At 39.7% G+C, this 19640-nt stretch overlaps 2 protein-coding genes across 6 annotated transcripts in view; both read left to right on the forward strand.

Moving 5' to 3' along the window:
• Nucleotides 1–12913, forward strand: part of IPO7 (importin 7) — a 35208-nt gene extending 22295 nt beyond the window's left edge. The window contains exons 15-25 of the mRNA XM_017810441.1: nucleotides 195–355; nucleotides 1236–1364; nucleotides 2948–3014; nucleotides 3094–3219; nucleotides 3482–3579; nucleotides 4935–5030; nucleotides 5994–6214; nucleotides 6318–6523; nucleotides 7117–7323; nucleotides 7679–7795; nucleotides 9988–12913. Of these exons, the coding sequence (XP_017665930.1) occupies nucleotides 195–355; nucleotides 1236–1364; nucleotides 2948–3014; nucleotides 3094–3219; nucleotides 3482–3579; nucleotides 4935–5030; nucleotides 5994–6214; nucleotides 6318–6523; nucleotides 7117–7323; nucleotides 7679–7795; nucleotides 9988–10085 (1526 nt within the window). The 3' untranslated portion in view covers nucleotides 10086–12913. The remainder of the gene's footprint in view (nucleotides 1–194; nucleotides 356–1235; nucleotides 1365–2947; nucleotides 3015–3093; nucleotides 3220–3481; nucleotides 3580–4934; nucleotides 5031–5993; nucleotides 6215–6317; nucleotides 6524–7116; nucleotides 7324–7678; nucleotides 7796–9987) is intronic.
• Nucleotides 12914–14741: 1828 nt separating this feature from the next.
• The window catches only part of ZNF143 (zinc finger protein 143), a 39251-nt gene continuing 34352 nt past the window's right edge, over nucleotides 14742–19640 (forward strand). For 3 of the 5 annotated variants that reach the window (XM_017810306.1, XM_017810333.1, XM_017810342.1), the window contains exon 1: nucleotides 14751–14856. The gene's annotated coding sequence lies outside the window, so the exon portion shown is untranslated. Of the gene's footprint in view, nucleotides 14857–15317; nucleotides 19340–19640 lie in introns of those variants that run through there. The other 2 variants (XM_017810325.1, XM_017810315.1) reach the window with 2 other exon arrangements.

Below are 19640 nucleotides of genomic sequence, written 5' to 3' on the forward strand. Positions count from 1 at the left end.
TTTGATCCTCTTGGTATACAATTTTATTTAAAAATTCTTCTGAATGTTAGTACTGCTATAATGATTTATACTATCCATGTTTTTGGCATATTAATGCTGACGCATTAAATATTAATAAAGTATATATTGAATTTCTTACACTGATCTGTGGTTTTCTAAGGATGTTAATTCAAACATTTCCATTTGTTTTACAGCTAAAGAATATATTACTCCATTCATTAGACCTGTAATGCAAGCTTTACTTCACATTATAAGAGAGACTGAAAATGATGATCTTACTAATGTGATTCAGAAGATGATCTGTGAATATAGTGAAGAAGTTACTCCAATTGCAGTAGAAATGACACAGCATTTGGTGAGACTTTTGGGTGACTTGGGAAGATGCTTAATATGTGAAAGACTGGTATTTAAAATTGATAGTTTACCATCAGTGAGTAGCTGTTGTTATTCCAGTCTGCTGAAGGGCATTGGTACAATTCTACATTTAGACAGTCTTTTCCTCAAAACTGGCTTCATAACTTAAACCAAGTGGACATTTCTAAGAACGATTCTAGAAATGTTTGAGAAATCTTTGTACGTATTTTCTCCTGACAGTGTTAATAATGAAGTTGGTAGCACATTTTAGGTAGTCTCTGCAATGTGACTGAAGTTTTCTGGTTTAAAATATTAAATTAAGGACCGGATTTTTTAATGAAAAATTTGGTGTGGAAAATAATGTTATGTTGTCTGTAATGTGAAAATAAAATTGAATCTGCAGGAGAAATTCGGAGCTTGAGTGGCCATATATCTAGCAAGTTGTACTAATGGTTCCAAAAGCAGAGGTCAGCCCAGTGCTTCCCTGTTCCAGGCCCTTGCCTTGGAGTTTAAACAGAATTGTTTGCATGTCCTCTCTGGGAATGCCTGCAGAGTGTTCAGTCTAGTTCAGCTACCAACCAAACCTCGTGTTAGAAGAACTTGCTTGTAGAAAGTGTATTCTTTTGCATGTGATGTAATGTAATTTATAATTTTATCATTAATAATTTTTATTTTATTTATTATTTTTATGAATAGATAAAGGATAACAGCTTCAATGGCTTAACAGTCAAATTTTATCATCTTGAGAAGAAACTTTGGAATGGAGCAGTCACCTGCTAATATTCATGTTTTCTTAGCAGAAGTAGTCTTTAAATTGTGTAGGATGTCAGACTTCCACAATTCAGTGGCATATTTATGAGTTGTTCTGCTATTACGTGCAGGCAATGACATTTAACCAGGTCATCCAGACTGGTCCAGATGAAGAGGGCAGTGATGACAAAGCAGTGACAGCAATGGGAATCTTGAATACTATTGATACACTTCTCAGTGTAGTTGAAGATCACAAGGAAGTAAGTAAAAACTACTTTAAAGCTAATACGTATTGTCTAAGACACTGTAAGTCTTTAATACTTCCATTGTTTTTGGCATTATTACTTGAAAAACTGTCCTTTTGGCCAAAAAGATCTTAAAACAGAAAATAGAGAAGTACTTATTATCATGTAACAAAGTTGTAACAGAGTGAGTCATATTTCTAATGCAGTGAATGCGGTAATAGAGCACAAATGCCACAGTATTTCCCATAGGAATTCAGATTCTTGTTCAAATAGGGGAAGCAAGGTGTCTCTGACAGCTCAGCTGAAACAACCTCTCTGATTTGATGAGCTCTGCCCTTAAACAGAAGAGATGAAGCTTCAGTTATCTCCTAACACTGACTCTGCTGACTGAGTTTGCTCCCTGGGACAGAATGGATGTCAGTAAATACAGCTCTTGTGGCTGTGCTCAGTGGTGGGTTGTTGTACCTGCCTGATGTGCCCTGGAGAATTCTCCAGTGTGATGAAAACTCCTGTTACTTTTTTTTATTGTACTGAATGGACTGACTTCTGTCCATTCAGAGGACAGCTAGTTCAAAAGATGCTATCCCTGACTAAAATCCTTCGTGACAAAGTCAGCTACTATTTTTTTAGTAAATAAATTATAGGTTTTTTTAGTGACTAGAGAGTTCAGTAATAAACTGTACTCTCAGGACTCTGAAGACTTTACTAAGGAAGCAGCATAATACAAATTCCCAAGAGTAGAATCCAGTGCTGCCATACAACAAACCAAGGACCAGTTCATCTCACTGACTTGTTGCTAAAGCTGCTCAGCAAGCTTTTCATGTACTTGTTTTTGTCAGCAAATCCTTGCCACCTAAATGAAAAGTATTTGTAACAATATGCTAGTCCTGAGGAACTCAGTTTTAAAATGTTGACCACTAAACATTTATATTTAGAGACATCTCACACAGGATGACCAGTGTTGCAAGAGATAAGGTATTTAGCAGGTTAGTTTTAAATCCTGTTCTGCATAGCTAAGGCCAGAAACTCGAACCTTATTTGCCCCTGTAAGTGCCCTCAACAGGTTGATGACTGTTTTATTAGCTATTTCATGGACTAATAAATACTAATTGGGAAGACTGTCTGAATCTGTAGGACCAGCATTTAGACTGATTGTCCCCATACCATATGAACATTCTCAGCTAGCTCTGGGAGGTGTTTTGGTATTTGATTTGATTTGTTTGTTTGTTTGTTTTAAATTTCACTTCTCTGGAACAGCAAATACTTCCTGCAATTTCCATTGCTTCCCCCTTTCAGGTATACATTTACTTAGTGTTTCAATGGAACTTAACTGTTACACAGGGTTACTGTCAGGCTTTTCTTTTATATGAGATTCTTCCAGTGTTCCAAAAACACCTCGTATTAAGAGCTATCTTGCAAATCCTTAGCTAAGAATGCTGCTCTTACACATTTAGTGGGAAATTTGAAATTTGTTTTGAAAACTATATTGTATTAATAGAAACTGCTTTGAATAATCATAAAATGTGTTTAATTGCTACTTCCAAATATTGAAAATAGTCATAAATCTCCTTTTTTTTTTCCTTTTTTTTTTCTTTCAGATTACTCAGCAGCTGGAAGGGATCTGTTTGCAGGTGATTGGAACAGTTTTGCAGCAGCATGTGTTAGGTATCTCTACTTCTGTTGGCTTATTTTTTAAAGTGCATGAAATTGGCATTACATTTACCTAGAATTCTGTTTGTTTCAGAGTTCTACGAGGAGATCTTTTCCTTGGCTCATAGTCTGACCTGCCAACAGGTTTCTGCACAAATGTGGCAGCTTCTTCCTCTTGTGTTTGAAGTCTTTCAGCAGGATGGTTTTGATTATTTTACTGGTAAGTAACATAAATAAAAAATGGTTTCATAGATGCAATTTCAGCTGTAAATAGTAAACTGCATCTTGACTCAATATTAGGAGAACGCTCCAGTGAGGTTACACTTGAACTATTTTATTCTGCTGTTGCTACAACCAGACTTGTTTTGTTAAGGCATCTATGACTAGATGCACACTTATCTTGACAAACATTAAGTAAGAACTGTAATTATTAATACACAGATTTTAACAGCATCTAACTGATCGTTCTTCTTTTAATACAGATATGATGCCTCTCTTGCATAATTATGTTACTGTTGATACAGATACACTTCTGTCAGACACAAAATATCTTGAAATGATCTACAGTATGTGCAAGAAGGTGAGTAGGTTCCTTTGTGGTAACAAAACCTGCCATCTCTGAAGTAATGTGCTGTTAAACTGGATACTTTTTTCCAAAACAGCTTTTGATGTCTGTTCTTTAAAGCATTTTGCTATTTAACATCCTCTGAGATTCCACAAACCGCTTAGTTATTGCAGAGAAATTTAAAGAGGTTGCGTTAAAATTTCAGATACAGACTTTTGCTGAAAGGCAAAACCAAATCATACACAACAAAAGCAGATTAAACAAACCAGGTTTTGTGCAATACACTTTACACATATGGGCATGCAAGACATATTGCAAAAGGTAGGTGGTTTCCTTTATCTGGGATTTGTAGGCTTGCTGTGACTAGGATAGCACATGCCGTGTGTGTGCTAAACAAGCGGAGTAGGGATGGAGGGTAAAGGGATAGGAGTAGGAAGTTATTTTCCCAAGTTTGTGCCAAGTCAGTGATGAAAGCTGGGAGCAGAATGCAGCTGTTCAAACTCAGTCCAGGCAGTTCTGGGCAGGGTTTCTGTATTTAACTTCTCAGGTCCTGTGTGTTACCAGTAGCTGCCAACTGGGCTTTCTTTGTCCAATCAATATGTAGGATACACAGCTTTCCAGAATGTTAGCCCTGTGTGAGGAAATAAATACTTCTTTATGAGATGGTGTTAATATTTTATCATCTCTAATAGCAATCTTGTAGGGATTTCAGTTTTCCGCTCCTGGATATTATGTGTGGTGTCTATATAAGAGCTATGGTGAACTGTCAGCACTGCCCATGGTATTTTCTGAGTAATTCTTTTGGAGATGTTTAAATATCATAGTGAATAACTCTTGCCAGCCTTTATTTGAAAACAAGTTGCAAGCAGGCTGATTGTAAATTCTTGGAACATTTTATTTTGAAACCAGCAAAATAGGATAAAAAGAAAATTAGCCTGCCATGACTTGTTAGTGATTTGTGCTTGGCTGAGCAGAGTGAATCTTTAACACAGGTTTTAGATATTGAGTGGTGTACCACTGGATATCCCATTTTTGTAAATAAAACTTACAAAATTCAGTACATTAATGCATAAGATAAGTTTTTGTTTTGTTTTGCAAAATGAAAGCTGGTGCTTATGCAGTTACTGTGGTAAGCTCTGCATCCATAGATTTATTGAATATTTGCACATTTAAGTTAGTTTTGCCCACATTCAGCCGTTTTCAGTCTCTGGCTGTCATACCAAACCATTGCTGTGGATTTGGCTGCTTTACTGATGGGTGTTTATGCATTGTTATAAAGGGGGTAAATTCATACCAGGTTTTCAAAGCAAAGCAGTATATGGAGAACACTTCTTGAAGGGATATCACCAACAGTAATGGTTATTTTTTAGGTCCTTACAGGAGTTGCTGGAGAAGATGCAGAATGTCATGCAGCAAAGCTGTTAGAAGTAATTATTCTTCAATGTAAAGGGCGTGGCATTGATCAGGTTAGTAACAACTTTGGTTGCTAAAACTAATACTTTAAAAAGATTTTATTCTGTAATATTGATTATGTATTAACATGAGTTTTGTTACAAGACATTTGTGTGGTGTGATTGATAATCCTCTCTGCTACTTCAGTGTTACTCAGTTAACAGCACTGCAGAGATAGTTATTGCACACTGTGTCTCCAGAATTTAGGACATTGCAAAACTCATGTGTTTTCATGAAATTGGAATAGCACCAGTTTAGGAGCATCTTGGTTCTAAGAAGTCAATTAATTGCGTTCTAAGTTAATCCTAGTGAATATTTAATGAAAATTATTCAATCTTTCAAGCTCATAGCTTTGAAATAAGTATGAAAATGAAGTTCCTAGAATCCCAATCATAGAGGAACCAGGGACTTCATTATGCACATATGAAAATTGTAATTTGAGAGATGAATTTGTGTGCTTCTGCTGTGCGCAGGACAAGCACTGTATACTAGTCATTTAAACATTTTTGCATCCTTTTGAACACTTGTGGATATTGTCCTTGTAAACTTTAATTTTTATTTGAAAAAAAATATCTTCTATTGTGAATCCAGATTTTTTTTAGTGTGGCATCTCTGAAGAGCCTACACCTTTGAATAGCTGTTTTCTTGGAGTGTTAGTAATACTTCTTGACCTTGATGTATGTATTAAAAAAGACTAGGTTGATTTTGCTGGACTTCCTGTGGTATACATTTCCTCTATTTTTAATTTTTAATACACAGAATTATAGAACCAGGAGCAACAGCTCCTGTGCAGGATGTCCCAAAATCCACTAGTTAAATATTTTCACATTTTCATTTAATCTTTTAATTGCCAGCAGAAGTCATATACAAAATTGCTCCCATTTTATGCCCTCTGTGTTTATGTGCCAGACTGTTGAAATACAGAATAACAAATTTTAGTTTTGGTCACTAAGTCTGTCATGGTTCCCACTCCTCAGTGCATACCCTTATTTGTGGAAGCTGCCTTGGAGAGACTGACCAGAGAAGTGAAAACCAGTGAACTACGAACAATGTGCCTCCAGGTTGCCATAGCTGCTTTGTATTACAATCCTCATTTACTATTAAATACCTTGGAAAATCTTCGTTTTCCCAATAATGTGGAGCCTGTCACTAATCACTTCATAACACAGTGGCTTAACGACGTGGACTGTTTCTTGGGGTGAGTGTTTCTAATTCTGGAGATGATTCTCTGTGATACACCTGTGTATGACCTGCTTGTAAATCATAACAACTTACACCATTTTTACTCTTCTGTTTTGTAGACTTCATGATAGAAAGATGTGTGTGCTTGGCTTGTGTGCTCTTATTGATCTGGAGCAAATACCACAGGTTTTAAATCAAGTTGCTGGACAGATTCTGCCAGCTTTTATCCTTTTATTTAATGGATTGAAAAGAGCATATGCCTGTCATGCAGAGCATGAAAATGACAGTGATGATGATGATGAAGCTGAAGAAGATGAGGAAACAGGTATGGAAACTGAAACTGTTATTCTGTATTTTTCTTTTTTTTTTTTTTTTCTGATGGAGATTCCTTGAGCTTTCAGTTCTCTTTCCATATTTTTGTCTTGCCATCATCAGTCTGAGTGATTGTTTGGAACCGTTTTCCACACTAAAAGGAATTTGTTTGTTTTCATCTCTCTACTGAAAGCCCAATTGCTTTTTGATCTCTGCTGTTGAATTCCGGACTCTTCAAACTATTGTCATCAAATATATTGTTGTACTACTATATTTTATGTTTGTCAGGCCATCTTTTCAATAGCCCTTTTGAAAGTGTTTTCATGAAATTATTTCAGGCTTTCTTTGGAGCATGAATATTGCTTTGTTTAAAGCTTTATCAAGTGCCATTCCAAACTATCTGTATATACATTTTTATGACAGTTCTCTTTTCCCACTTACACATTGTTGTCTCTGAGGAGACAGGTTACACGAGCTCCCCCCCCTCTAGCCTGCACTATACTGTTACCATTTCCATTGCCTGTTTTACATATTTGGCTGTATTTCTAAAGAATTGTTCTTATCTTCCCGAGATAAACCTTTTTTTGTGTGTTACATTTAACTCAGAGGAGTTGGGGAGTGATGAAGATGACATTGATGAAGATGGTCAAGAATATCTAGAAATTCTAGCAAAACAGGCAGGTGAAGATGGAGATGATGAAGACTGGGAAGAAGATGATGCTGAAGAGACTGCTTTGGAAGGCTACTCCACGATTATTGATGATGAAGACAACCCTATTGATGAATATCAGATATTTAAAACAATTTTTCAGAGTAAGTAACTATATTTCCTTTCCTGGCCAACAAGTTACATTTTAACTTTAGAGTGTACTGTTATAAACTAGAACCTGTTGAAAACTTCCAAACAGGCTTTCCAATATATGCTTGAAACAATTCTTCCTTTGGAAAGGAGAAGCCATCAGTAAACCTTCAGAACAGGGGGAGATGCTTGAATGAATTTACAGTGGTAGGGAAGAGGTCAGAGGTTTTACTGTTGTTTTTAAATGTCTTGATTTGTGTAACCACAACAGACTATTATCGTGACTAAACCCAGCAGTGGATTAATAGTCTTTTGAGCTACAAAACATTTTACTCAACACTTTCCTTTTACTTATGTTTTCTTTTGCAGCAATTCAGAGCCGTAACCCTGTGTGGTACCAAGCCTTGACACAGGGTCTTAACGAAGAACAAAGAAAACAGTTGCAGGACATAGCAACTCTGGCAGATCAGAGGCGGGCAGCACATGGTATTTTCCCTCTTTCATACCATTAATGGCTTCCTTTGCTGTTTGAGTGCTCTGGATGTGCTCAAGAAGCATAATATAGAGAATGCCTATAATTCAAGCCTGATAATGTCTTCATCAAAGCACGGTTGTTTTGCACTCCAGAGGTGTTTGAAATCTCTTAAGGTGGACAGGTCACAAACTGTATGGCATTGCCAGAGGCGTAAGGAATGATAGAAATGGCCTGGTGAAGTGGCCAAGGACATAAAAGCAAATTGTCCTAATTGCTTGGATTTGAAAACAATTGATTTGATTACCTGAAGGTAGATGAACTCCAGGTATGTTAACAGACACATCAAGTGGCTGATAAATTATTTCCTGGCATATGACCTAGTCCAGCTGGGATAAACAATGATTCTATGGACAGGAGAATACTAAATTATGGAAGCAGTATTCATCTGCAAAGCCACATTATTTAAGCCCAAAATATTTAATAATATTTTAGAATGTTAAACTTAGTTACAGATAATACAGATTTAAAAATCTGTGTGTTTTCTTTCTTTTTAAGTTTTCCCTTACTTTTGAGAGTAAGCCAATATATATCACTCCCTAAAATCAAGTCTGAATTTTGAGAGATCACTCCAGCCTCATATCCCATGTCTTACTGAACAATTACTACAGGTGTTTCAAAACAGAAGTTCAGAATTTTTCCAATTAAAATATTGGTAGTAAGAACACACATTTAATAAGTACTTACGGGAAACCAGCCCACGTTACCTCACAAAGTTTGTAAGTGTCCAGAAGGATCCAGTTTTAACGGTTATAAAATACAGTTTCACTGTGTCCCCTGTCAAGCACCAGGCATTGTACTGATGAGATTATATACTACTTCTGCATTTTATGGAGGATAAAAAAAGTTTGGCTTTTTTTTTTTTGTACTGCTTTTTCATAGAGCAAATTAGGTTCAGGTTGTGAAGTTTAGCTTAAGCAACTAGATCTTTACAGGAAATTCTTGCCTACTGTCCGAGCACACTGATACTCCATTTAGGCCACCTTACCTCACTTGAAGACATCCTGTTAGAAGGTTTTGGAATATAGTTCTCCCTCATTAATGTAGCTTAAAAGAATTTCCATATGCTAAGAGATATGTCTGCTATGGAGCTGTGAGAGGGTTTCCCCCCAGGCTTCACGAGCCATGGCAACATTTTTCTGGCCTGTTTCCAGAGAAACAGAGACACAATGCAGATTTTCTAAACAATATGAGCTGTCCTCTAATCCCAGAGGGATTGCAACTGTTTTGAAATAGGAGAAAGCTCTTAGACCAATGTAAGGCATTAGTAAGTGTTGTTATCTTGACCTGGGAATAATACAAACCACCTTCTGCACTATCCAGATTGATTAAAGGTACAACCTAAATTACCAACCTAATTTTCAGTTGTCCATGTATTAGAGCTTGTAAAAACCTGTCTTACAGTAAAACCTGTCTTACTGTACTCTTTGAAGGATGGTAAAACCAGACACCTTAACTATTGCTTGTAGTTACAGTGATGGATTTGTGGACCTCAGATGGCTACAGATCTTAAGGATTGGTTGAAAATGGAAAATGATGAATGTGTTAAGTTTTCTCTCAGAATTATATTGTATGGTCTAGTGACCTAAAAGCCAAATTACCTGCTTGGGTAGGAGTGTGTATACTAAAAAGTACATTTCTGGTGCTCCAGTGACTATTTCTCCTTGTATTGTTGAGTTGAGATAGGAACACAGAAAGTTTAGCTAATATTTCTGTATGCTTTTTTTGTACATGTGCTCTGTTACTGATTTGACTGCAAAGTCTATTGATGTTAACCAGAAAGAATTAGATGCCTTTAGTGAGTTAAAAAGTGCAGCATTCATTCAGGTCCTGTTTCTGAAATGTGAAAATTACATAGTTGTGTCCAAAAGCTAAAGTGTGGGCTTTTTAAAATTACAAATTCATTTAAGCATGTCTATAACAATATTGAGAAATTAAAATAAGTAAATAATCTGTCCATCTGTTCTTTGGGGCCTGGCATATTTCTACTTTGTGGATGCTCATTCCTTTCTCGAGTAACCCCAGATTAAACCTCTTATCTCTGAGAGACTCAAAATGATCAGTCACAGAATCTTGATCTGTCTTTCCCACTACACTACACATGCACTGAAATGTCTTCCTTTTGTTTTTTTTTGTTTTGTTTTAGAATCCAAAATGATTGAAAAGCATGGAGGATACAAATTCAATGCTCCAGTTGTGCCAACTTCATTTAATTTTGGAGGCCCTGCCCCAGGAATGAATTGAATTATCACTTTTCCTGCTACTGTGTGATTGTAGTGAAGAGCTTGTGTTCCTCCCAATAGTGGTTCCAGAACTGGTTCATGTTATCTACAACTCACTCTAAACTAATTTATAAATAGATTGGACAAAAGCCCCAGAAGTGGGACCTGATCGTACAACCTAATACTGGAAAGCAAACCAGAGGTTTTATTGAAGATAGGAAGAATCTGAATTTAAAGCTTCAAATGACACACTTTGGAGATCGGAAATCAAGAGGGGATGTCATGAAGGCAGCTTTTCTTTTTCTGAGGAAAAACAAAATAGACATGGGCTGCAGGACTATTTAAAATGTCTCATTTACAGTACAGAGTAGAAGGCAGACAATTTTTACACCTGTGGCAGTATGAGTATTGGCCCAGTTTATTTCCCTTTTATCCCTACTATTGGGTGTCTATTCTTTTAATGTAAATAAGATAAGGTAATCAGATAGCCTTACTTAATCTTCATCATTTCCATTTATCAAGATTGTTCATATGTAGAATATTGGACACTTAATGTAGCACTACATAACTGATAAATCTGTAAATGAATTAGCACTTTCATATTGAAACAAGCCTGCTAGCCTATGTACAAAAATAGCAAAAATGTTTGCTGTTTATAAAAATAAAAAATAAGGGATGTACTGGGGAAAATAATTTCAAGTTAATAATTTAAAATGAACTAGCAGTTTTGTACCTGGTGACTTTGTGGTGCAGTCACCTCTGGTTGTGACTTGAATTCGGTTATGTAAAAAGGGGTTAGTGATATTTCATTGCTGCTAAAGAAAAAATAGCAACACCCTCCGTGTCCTTTGTTTTTTTTAAAAATGTCACTGTACAAGGTAGAGAATTGATACAAATGTGTACTGTAAGCACAAAGAAAAAAGTTATCCTTTTAGGTTAATGAGGTGTGAAGATCTTAAGGTCAATTGAAGTGTGTGGATGAAACATCTACATATGCAATCTATTAAAAACATGACAACGTCATTGGCTGATCTGGGCTATGGTGTATAAAAGCAATTTTTTTGCCCCAACTGTGCAAAATAGTCTTTTTCCAGCTCATGGTAGTGCAGGTGCACTACTCCTGCATTTCATTCCCCCTCTTTTTGCACTTGCAGCATTAGTGTGTGCTGTTGTCTGCCTGATCCAGACAGTGTATTTGAAGTTTTGCCAATCTTTCATTTTTGAAGCCACAATTTTCTTCCTTCAAAGTTGCTATAGTAACTAGTATTTTAGCTAGAGAGGCAAAATACAGTTCCCTCTGGGACCACTATCAAAACCACTGTATGAAGAAGCCAGCAGGGAGATGCTGTGAACGGGTTGGCTTAAATGCCCCCTTTTTCTTTTCTAAAAGCAAAAATCCATTGGCGTTTGATCTTGCCTTGAGATCATTGGTGTCAGGTCTTTTAAATCAAATGTTTGGGTTGGTTTTTTTTTTTTCTTTAGGCTGTTTTTATATAAAAATGTCACCTGCTGTTACAATTGATATTAAACGAGCTACCTTTAATTTAATGTAAGCCTCCAAAATTTAAATACAGGTTAAAAAATAAACTTTTTATCTGTAAAAATGAAATGCACATATATATATATTATGATACTCAAAATGCAGTCTTCAGAAAATTGGTTTGTGTGGTGTGGTTTTTTGCATCAGCAGAGTAGCAGGATTTCGTGGTTTGGGGTTTCCTTCTGAGCTGACCAGCACCACACTCTGCCTTCCACTGGTGCACAGCTGCTTCCCCAGGCACTGGAAGGGCTTTTCCAGTCTCTCCTCTCCCAGCTGCTCCACCAAACACTTCCCCGCGCACAGGTTGCAAAGGGGAGAGGCTGAGCCAGAGCTGCAATGCTGTGTTGCCCTAGGGATTACCAAAGGGATACTTGAAAAGCAAAGTGTGGACTAAGGGAATATTGCACCTGATGTGAAAAAGCTGAAGAGGATGAAGCCTTGGATGGAGTATCCATCCTTGGAATGGCAGGAGAACCATGGTGGTACTTGTGCACCTGTAGCTGACTGGCCAAGGCCACAGAGCAGGGCTGGGATGGGTTTTTGGTGAGTGTGTAACTCATGGGCACGTCCAGGTGTGCTCTGGCCCTCAGGTCACCCCTAGACAAGGTTTTATTTTTGTAGTAAAAGGTGACAGAGCTTGCCTTCTGCTGTGCATTCCTCGACCTTGGAAACACCCAGTTGGACAGAAATAATTTCTGAACATCTGCTGGTTGGGTATCTGCCTATCTTGGTATGCATCCAAAATATGTAAGAGAACCTCTGAGGGCAGATGAGCCACTTGTGCCTCGTGGCACAAGGCGTGTGACAGCAGCAGTGAGAAGGCTTTATCCATAAAGCAGATGGCAAAAGAATTGGGGGAAATCAGCAACTGCAGTGCCATTGCCAGTTCTGGAACAGATATTTTTCAAGTCACAAGTCAAGGGAAGAATGCTATCTTGGTGTGAGGAATACGGTCTTAATTCAAGGGTGCTTTTATGTGTCACTAGACTGGTTAGCAAGGAGCATCTTTTTTAAGAATGATCTAGAACTTTGCTTTCCTTTGCTCCAAGAAATGTATTTATATAAATTGCAAAACAACTTTGCATTGTTGTTGGTGGTGATAGTGCATTTTGTGATGCAATATATCAATTTCAGTGATACACATGTCAAATTTCAAACTGATCTTCCTCCTAGAACTTGCAGTTATCCACACCATTTTCAAGGATAATGCAACTCTGAAGGAAGGGCTGGGAAATTCAAAGCCTCTGTTTTTTTCTATTATGGAAGATCTCCTTGGATTAATAAACATCTAAAGCAAATCCTTATCTTCACTTATTTCAGTGTGGTGTTTTTGAATGTAGCTGTACTCTTGAAGTGTAGTTCCTGTTCTACTTACATAGCTCTAAGGTTTGTATTTCCTTAATATTTCTTCAACCAAATATTAGGCACAACCACAGTTCTCTTTACTGGGTTAAATGTAAAAAAACAGACACTTCTTTAAAATTTTGGCATACTGGGTAATTTTTTCCTAAATCACTAGCTTAAAAGAATTATTAATAGTTGTCAGCATAGTACAGCAAAGCTCTGTTCAAATCTCTTACACTACTGCAAGATTCCTAGCAATTGATACCTTGTAAGTTTTATGGGTTGATTTTTTTTTTTTCTAAAGGAAATTTCCTCCACTTGACTATCAGCTTTCAGAATAGAATCATCATGAAGTGTCTTGGCACTTTATCTTTGCGTGTTTCTATGTACCTCTCTCTCAGTCCTTCCCTACATGTCCTTTCTCTCACTAAACATGTTTGATTTCTGGGCCTGAATTTTCAACCCTGCAACTCAAGTTTTAACCTGAATGCAGAAGTGAAATAGAAAAAGGTTTATAGAAATTGGAGATAAGTTTAGAAGGTTGAAGGCTCTCTATGTTATGCTGTTATGGAGTTGAGTTCCTTGAGCTGGGTTTTTCTCTTCCCTGTGCTCTGTGGAACCTTCTAAGTACCCAAAAGGAGCAGTGTGGAAAAGCTTTGTCCAGTGTTGCGGTGCTGATTTTCAATTATTTTCAAGCAATGTGTAGCTTCTTTATCTTAAATGGTGTGTCACTGTTTTGTGTATTGCTGATTTCTATAGCAAAACGTTGATGCTAGAAACATAAAGCACTTCAGAATGGGAAAGAGAGAGTTGTAGCATTTCACAGAGATGTTAACAAATAATCCAGTAATACAAGGGAGTTGGGGAATCAGAATTTTATCTTGGGTATTTCACTGTTTCTCTACCTCAAATCAAACCGATGGTTTGATTTGCAGTTTGTACATTGGGTGAAAGTTTCCCAGTAAGAAACAATAAGGAAAACTGTAAGCCAAAATTGCTATTAGGCCTATTTGGGAATAAGCTTCTCCCGGCCTTTTTGTATGCTTCAAGAATTTATAACCGGGTCTGGAGCAAAATTTGAATGCTTTTAGTCTCCCATGTTTGGAAAGGTGGAGTAAGCCCCTCAGAACTGGGTATATTGTCTCATCAATGGTGGCAAATTTGCACGAACTCCAGAACTGGGTTTTCTTGAAAAATCATCTACTGCTTTAACCTTAACACCCTCAGACTGGGAGCTGGTTGGACTATTTATTACGCATTTCTGAACCTAAAAATCACGTAAGCATAAACACTCCTAAGCATAGCTTTAAGCAGAGAGTCCTTATCCCCAGGGGCCAGGCTGGCATGGCAGCCGCAGATTAACGCGGCGGGAGGCCGGCAAGGGCAGGGCGCTCGCTGCCCCCAGCCCGGCCCTGCGGCCCACGCCCCGCCGAGAGTCCCCGGGGCCCGCAGGAGGCCGCAGCCGAGGGGGAGCCGCTCCCCGCGGACGCCCGGCGGGTCCTGTTTGGCCGCTCGCGGTCCCGCCGCCTCAGGGCGCTCCGCGGGCCCCGCCGGGGGAGGGCAGGAAATGGCGCCGGTCCCCCCGGCGCGCGAGCGCCGCGCCGTCCGCGGCATAAAATGGCGGCGGCCCCGCGCGCGGCATAGCCGCGACGCCATGAAGCCGCGGGGGCGGGGCCGCGGGCGCGCGGCCAATGGGCGCCGGCGCGCGGCCCGGGGGCGGCCAATGGCGGGTGGCGGCGGCGGCGGCGAGCGCGGCGCGGCCAATGGGAGAGGCGGTGGCGGCGCGGCCGGGCCCCGCCCGCGGGGCGCGGGGCGGTGCCGCGCGGGCGGGCGGTGCCGAGGCGGCCGTTTCCTGTCCTGGTGCATGGTGGGGTCGGACGGAGGAATTGTTGGAAAATTTCTCGGCGAGGTTCGTATATAAATGTGCTTTTACCCAGTGTGCCTTATGCTCCCTCCGCCATCTCCGGACGGGGCCGCCGCACCGCGACGGGCCGGGCCGCGCCCGCCGGCGGCGCTCGGGGAGGCGGGCAAGGGGCAGCGGCCGCGGGCGGCACCGAGCCGAGCGGCGGAGCCGCGGCGATAAAGCCGCTCCGCTCCGCGGGGCCTCTGCCGGCCCCTCCCCGCCTGCGGGGGTCCCCCAGGGCCGCTCCCCCCGGGCCCGCTCGGCGCTGCGTCACGGGCGGGGGGCGAGGGGGGCGCGGGCCGGGGCGCGGCGGGCCCCGCGCTCGGCGGGCGTCGGTCTGGGGGCTTCGGCTATTTTTGTATTTTTCCTTTTTTAATTTATTTTTTATTTATTTATAATTTTTTTTTTTTTTAAAGAAGTGATATTTCTTGGTTTTGTTGGCCGCTCAGCGGCAGCGGAGCAGTTGCCGTGGGAGCTCCCCGGGCCCGGCGCGGCCGGACCCGCGCAAGCTCCGGGAGGGAAAATCCGCAGCTCCGGCCCCGAGTCGCTGCTGTTTAACGCGGCTGCGGCCGCGTTCGCACGGGAGAAGGCCCTGGCACCTTCTCGGCCTCTGAATCCATCTGTTTTAGTGCATCTCTTTCAGCTCGGCAAAATGCAAGAGCATCTTAATTTTTTTAATTTTTTTTTTTTAACGACTGCTCTTGTCGTTTCCGTCAGCTTTTCTCCTCCAGAACTTCCAATAGAACGGGATAACGAGAAGCTGCCTCCTCTAGAAAAACTGCCTGCAATAACGCGAAGATTTTTTTGTTTTGTTTTCTGATAAGGTCTTACTCGTGGTTCCTTTTTTCGTCGACAAAAAAATGACATGACTTCCATGGAAGTTTAAATTTTCTGTTAGGACAAGCCTGCGGTTGAGCAGGTCCAGTTCTGTATGAAGTCTCTTAGGGGTTGGTTTTGAACTATCAAAGAATTGCATTTGCTGTCATATGCAGAGTGATACCCGTAGTCGTAGGGAATGTTATTCCTGTTTCCAGTGACACAGGAACTTCAACCTTACTGTCATTCAAAGGAAATATATTTCTCTTGTCATAGAGTTTTATCAAGATTCTGCTTCGGGTGCTATGAATCTGCAGTCTTAGAGGAGTATGCGCCAGATATTTCTGTTGTAGCTTCAAGGTGATAGTACCTGAAAAATTAAATTCGATCTAATTAGTAGATTTTTAAAAGAATAGTGTATGCATAGTACATTTTTAGCTTTATGCATTTGGCGTAAGGCTTTAGAATGCCAGAGTACGATGTGGCCGTATTTTCATGACTTGTTTCTTTGTATTTCTGCATTAAGCTGTACACGTGTCTAAAGCTATTTGTCTGAATCAGTGTATACGAAACTCAAGAATATGTAGTAAAATAATAGATGATTGTTTTGGTAGTAGATGGCAGCTTAAATGAGATGTGAAAATAAACATTTTAAAGAGAAACCTATTTTTAATTGATTTCGTAATTTACGTAAACTATTCTCATTGTTGTAATTAACATTTATTTGAGGAAGAGTAATTTTGCTTTATATTAGAGGCTCAAATAAAACAAATACTTAAACAAGTGTAGAAGGTTCTTTAGCTAGAAAGTCATGCGGACTTCTTTATGTCTTCGTGCTGGTGTAGCATTATGCTTTTCTCAGGAGAGGGGCACAGCAGTAGACAGGTGATGAATAGTCCTGGTAATGGGTGCCAAAATTAGTCTGTAAATTTGGGGTTTTCTCTAGAATATCTCCAGTTATGTGCAGCTTCAGTTCAGTGAACTGTTGGTGGCCCCCATTTTTCTGTCCTGTGCTATCCAGGAGAAGGGAATTTGCAGGAGTTGGAGCAGTGAACAGGTCTAAACTGCAGTCTGCTGCTGGTGGCTGCTTGCTCACCTGCAGTTTTCTGTGGGATGTGCACAGGATTAGGCTGAGGGTTCCTCCGCTTAAGTTTGGTCAGGATGGCGTCGCTTAAGAGTGCGGGATGTTGATCTTCCCTTGCCATTGCATGTGAGCCTTAAGAGGTTTGGGTTAAAACGTGCTCAGCGTAGGTGGAGTCTTTGAGAAACGCTGTTAATTAAGGTGTGAGGAGTCTTTAGTTGGCACCTGTGAAACTCATTGTTTTCTAAAATGTAGGGCTCAGCTGAATTTGGGTGGGTTTCCACACAAAGGGAACAGCACTTTCCAGATAATCAAGGCAATAATCAGGGCAATTCTCCAGTTTCAGGCGTTACAATGGACAGTGTAAATATTCACTAGGAAAATCGAACTGTCTCCGTGCTCTTGTTCTCCAACTCCTGTATTACTCTTTCCTGTCTGCATTTTGACTTGTACCTGCTTCCTTGATCATCCCCACGATTTCTGCTGCTTTTATAACTCCTGCAGCCTCTGATGTGTATGTACATAGGACAGCACAGGCCAGCCTTTCCTTGCCACTGGTGTTTTTTTCCTGTGTTGCCGTATCTCTTGCCCATCTCTGCAGCTCACCAGTAATGATTTTCTGCTCGGCATCAATAGGGGGCAGTTTGTTTTTTCATCTCTTCTGTGCTAAAAGGAAATCGGTGCGGCTGATAAAGAGAGCGTGAATTGAGTAGTCTATTCCTGTAGTTTGTGTCTCAAAAGATCCCAAAAGATGGAAGGAAGGGTTTTGCGTAGCTTATGGATCCCTAAGATAGACTGTGATCCAAACAGATGGATCCTCTTCTTGAATCTGAGCACAGGTCTTGTTCTGAGTCTGAGAGAGGTGCCTCTCCATGGACACCACTTATAGGGAGGAGGGGAAGGAAGCCTTGCAACCCGTCATGGCACAGTGGGTATTGTGGGGTTTTGCCTGTACCTAAGTCTGTAACTTATCTGCTCTTGGTTGTATTTACTTAAGAGAGTATGGTTTTGGTTCTCTCCCTCCATGCACCAGTAACTGTTGATCAGTTACTGAAAACCAGAATCGGATTAAATAAGTAAATGCTTTTAGCGATTTAGTCTGTTAAAATTTTCAGGTTTACAATGCTTTTTTAATTGTATAGTGGGGTTGTACTTTGCTCCACCAAGATAATATTTGTTAAATAAGTGAAGTTCTGGGTTTTGAAGGGAATTTACAGTTCCAGCAACTTTTGTGATTTTTTTTCAAGGTTGACATCAGTTATACTTGAAAACTACATAACACTTCCCTCAGTCTGTATCTTACTGTCTTCAGAATGTTTCCTTCACTATAGACTTCTTGAGTGGAAAATTGTGTTACCTGCCCAATGCCCTTGGACTTCATTTCTGATGACAGACTTTTCTAGAACAGGAGGATGGGTCCATATTTGCAAGTTAGTTGGTGTTGCCCATATTTTAAGCGTATACACGCTGCGCTAATGTACTACACAGACTTTCACAGAATGTATTTAGATGTACTGTTTTTCAATTTACATTTGTAATGTGGTTTTGGCAATCCAATAGACTGCCCGTTCAGTTCCTGAAATACAAGCCTGGCTTAAAACACTGCCGTTAACTGTCATGGCTAATGCTGATACATCTCTAATGCAGTTATCAGATTACTAATTAACTCCTAACCACACAAAAAAACCCCACTCAAAATTCCTTCTTTTGTTGGCAGTCTCAGTGGATTTGCAGGATTTGAAAGGGCATGGCCAGGATTAATTTGTTTTGGTGATGTAAATAAGTCACTTCTGTGATTTCTTGACAATTAAGAAAGAAGTCTGTTTGACATTAAAGTAAAACTTGGATAGAAATAGTGGTCTCAGTTGCTTTCAGATTTTAGCCCTTAAGTATTCACCTATTCATCAGATGTTCCCAGTTTTATTTAAAACACTGATATAACTGGAGGGTTTATGATTTAAGGATTAAGTAGCTCCATGAAGTACTTCAGAAATTAACTGTATTTTTTTTTAACTGCAAATTGTTTCTAGGAGTAATTTGGATACAATTCTGACACGCATCACCTGGATACCTTCTTGATATAGCCAGCATTTTAGGTATATATACACTTGATGTCAAAAACAAACAAACAGAAGCCAATTTTTTTAAAAACCCACAGTTTCATCTGTTAAGTGCTTTAAATACATTTCTCACTTCATGACTTTCAGGGTGAAACTTCAATGTAATGAAATCTTGTGCTTTCTCTCATTAGTGTGCTGAAAAAGTATTTTAAGTTCGGGCGTTTTTTTCATCTTTGTCATTCACATTGTAAATTTTTTTCAGAAAATCATATAACCTACCATAGTTTCAGGCTTTTTTTCCCTGAATTTGCACTTTATAATTATTTATCTTTACTTTTTTTTACTCTTAAAACTCAAGTGATTTATTACCAGTTAGTCTACAGTAAAGAAAACGAGGTGGGTTTTTTTTTTTTTTTTTAGTAAAGGTGTGCCTGAGCATTAACAGGTTTGGCCAGGAGAGAAGAAACGTGACTTAGCTTTGAGCAGGGAATATCACCTGAGTTGAGAGAAACTTGATGGCCTGTCTTGGTAGGTGAGTTCCGTTGTTCCTGCTGCAGTAGGTCTGCAGGCCATTCCATGCACACAGCCAGGCATTCCCAATGACAGGTGTTTTCAGTCTCCCCTGAATTGGGTGTTTTGGTACAGATTATATGGATGGCCCTTTCTCAAGCCAGACCTCTGCAGCACTGTACTACACCTAATACCTCTAATTACTGCATTGCTCATTGACGAGGTGCATTAGTACACTTTGGTACTTTATTAATAAAATTTTCAGAATCCTGGTGTCTCTACCTCTGCAAACAGTGCTGTACGGATCTCAATTGCTTGTCAGC

The sequence above is a fragment of the Lepidothrix coronata genome, unplaced genomic scaffold (assembly GCF_001604755.1).
Source record: "Lepidothrix coronata isolate B3197 unplaced genomic scaffold, Lepidothrix_coronata-1.0 Scaffold1, whole genome shotgun sequence".
NCBI classification, from domain to species: Eukaryota; Metazoa; Chordata; class Aves; order Passeriformes; family Pipridae; genus Lepidothrix; species Lepidothrix coronata.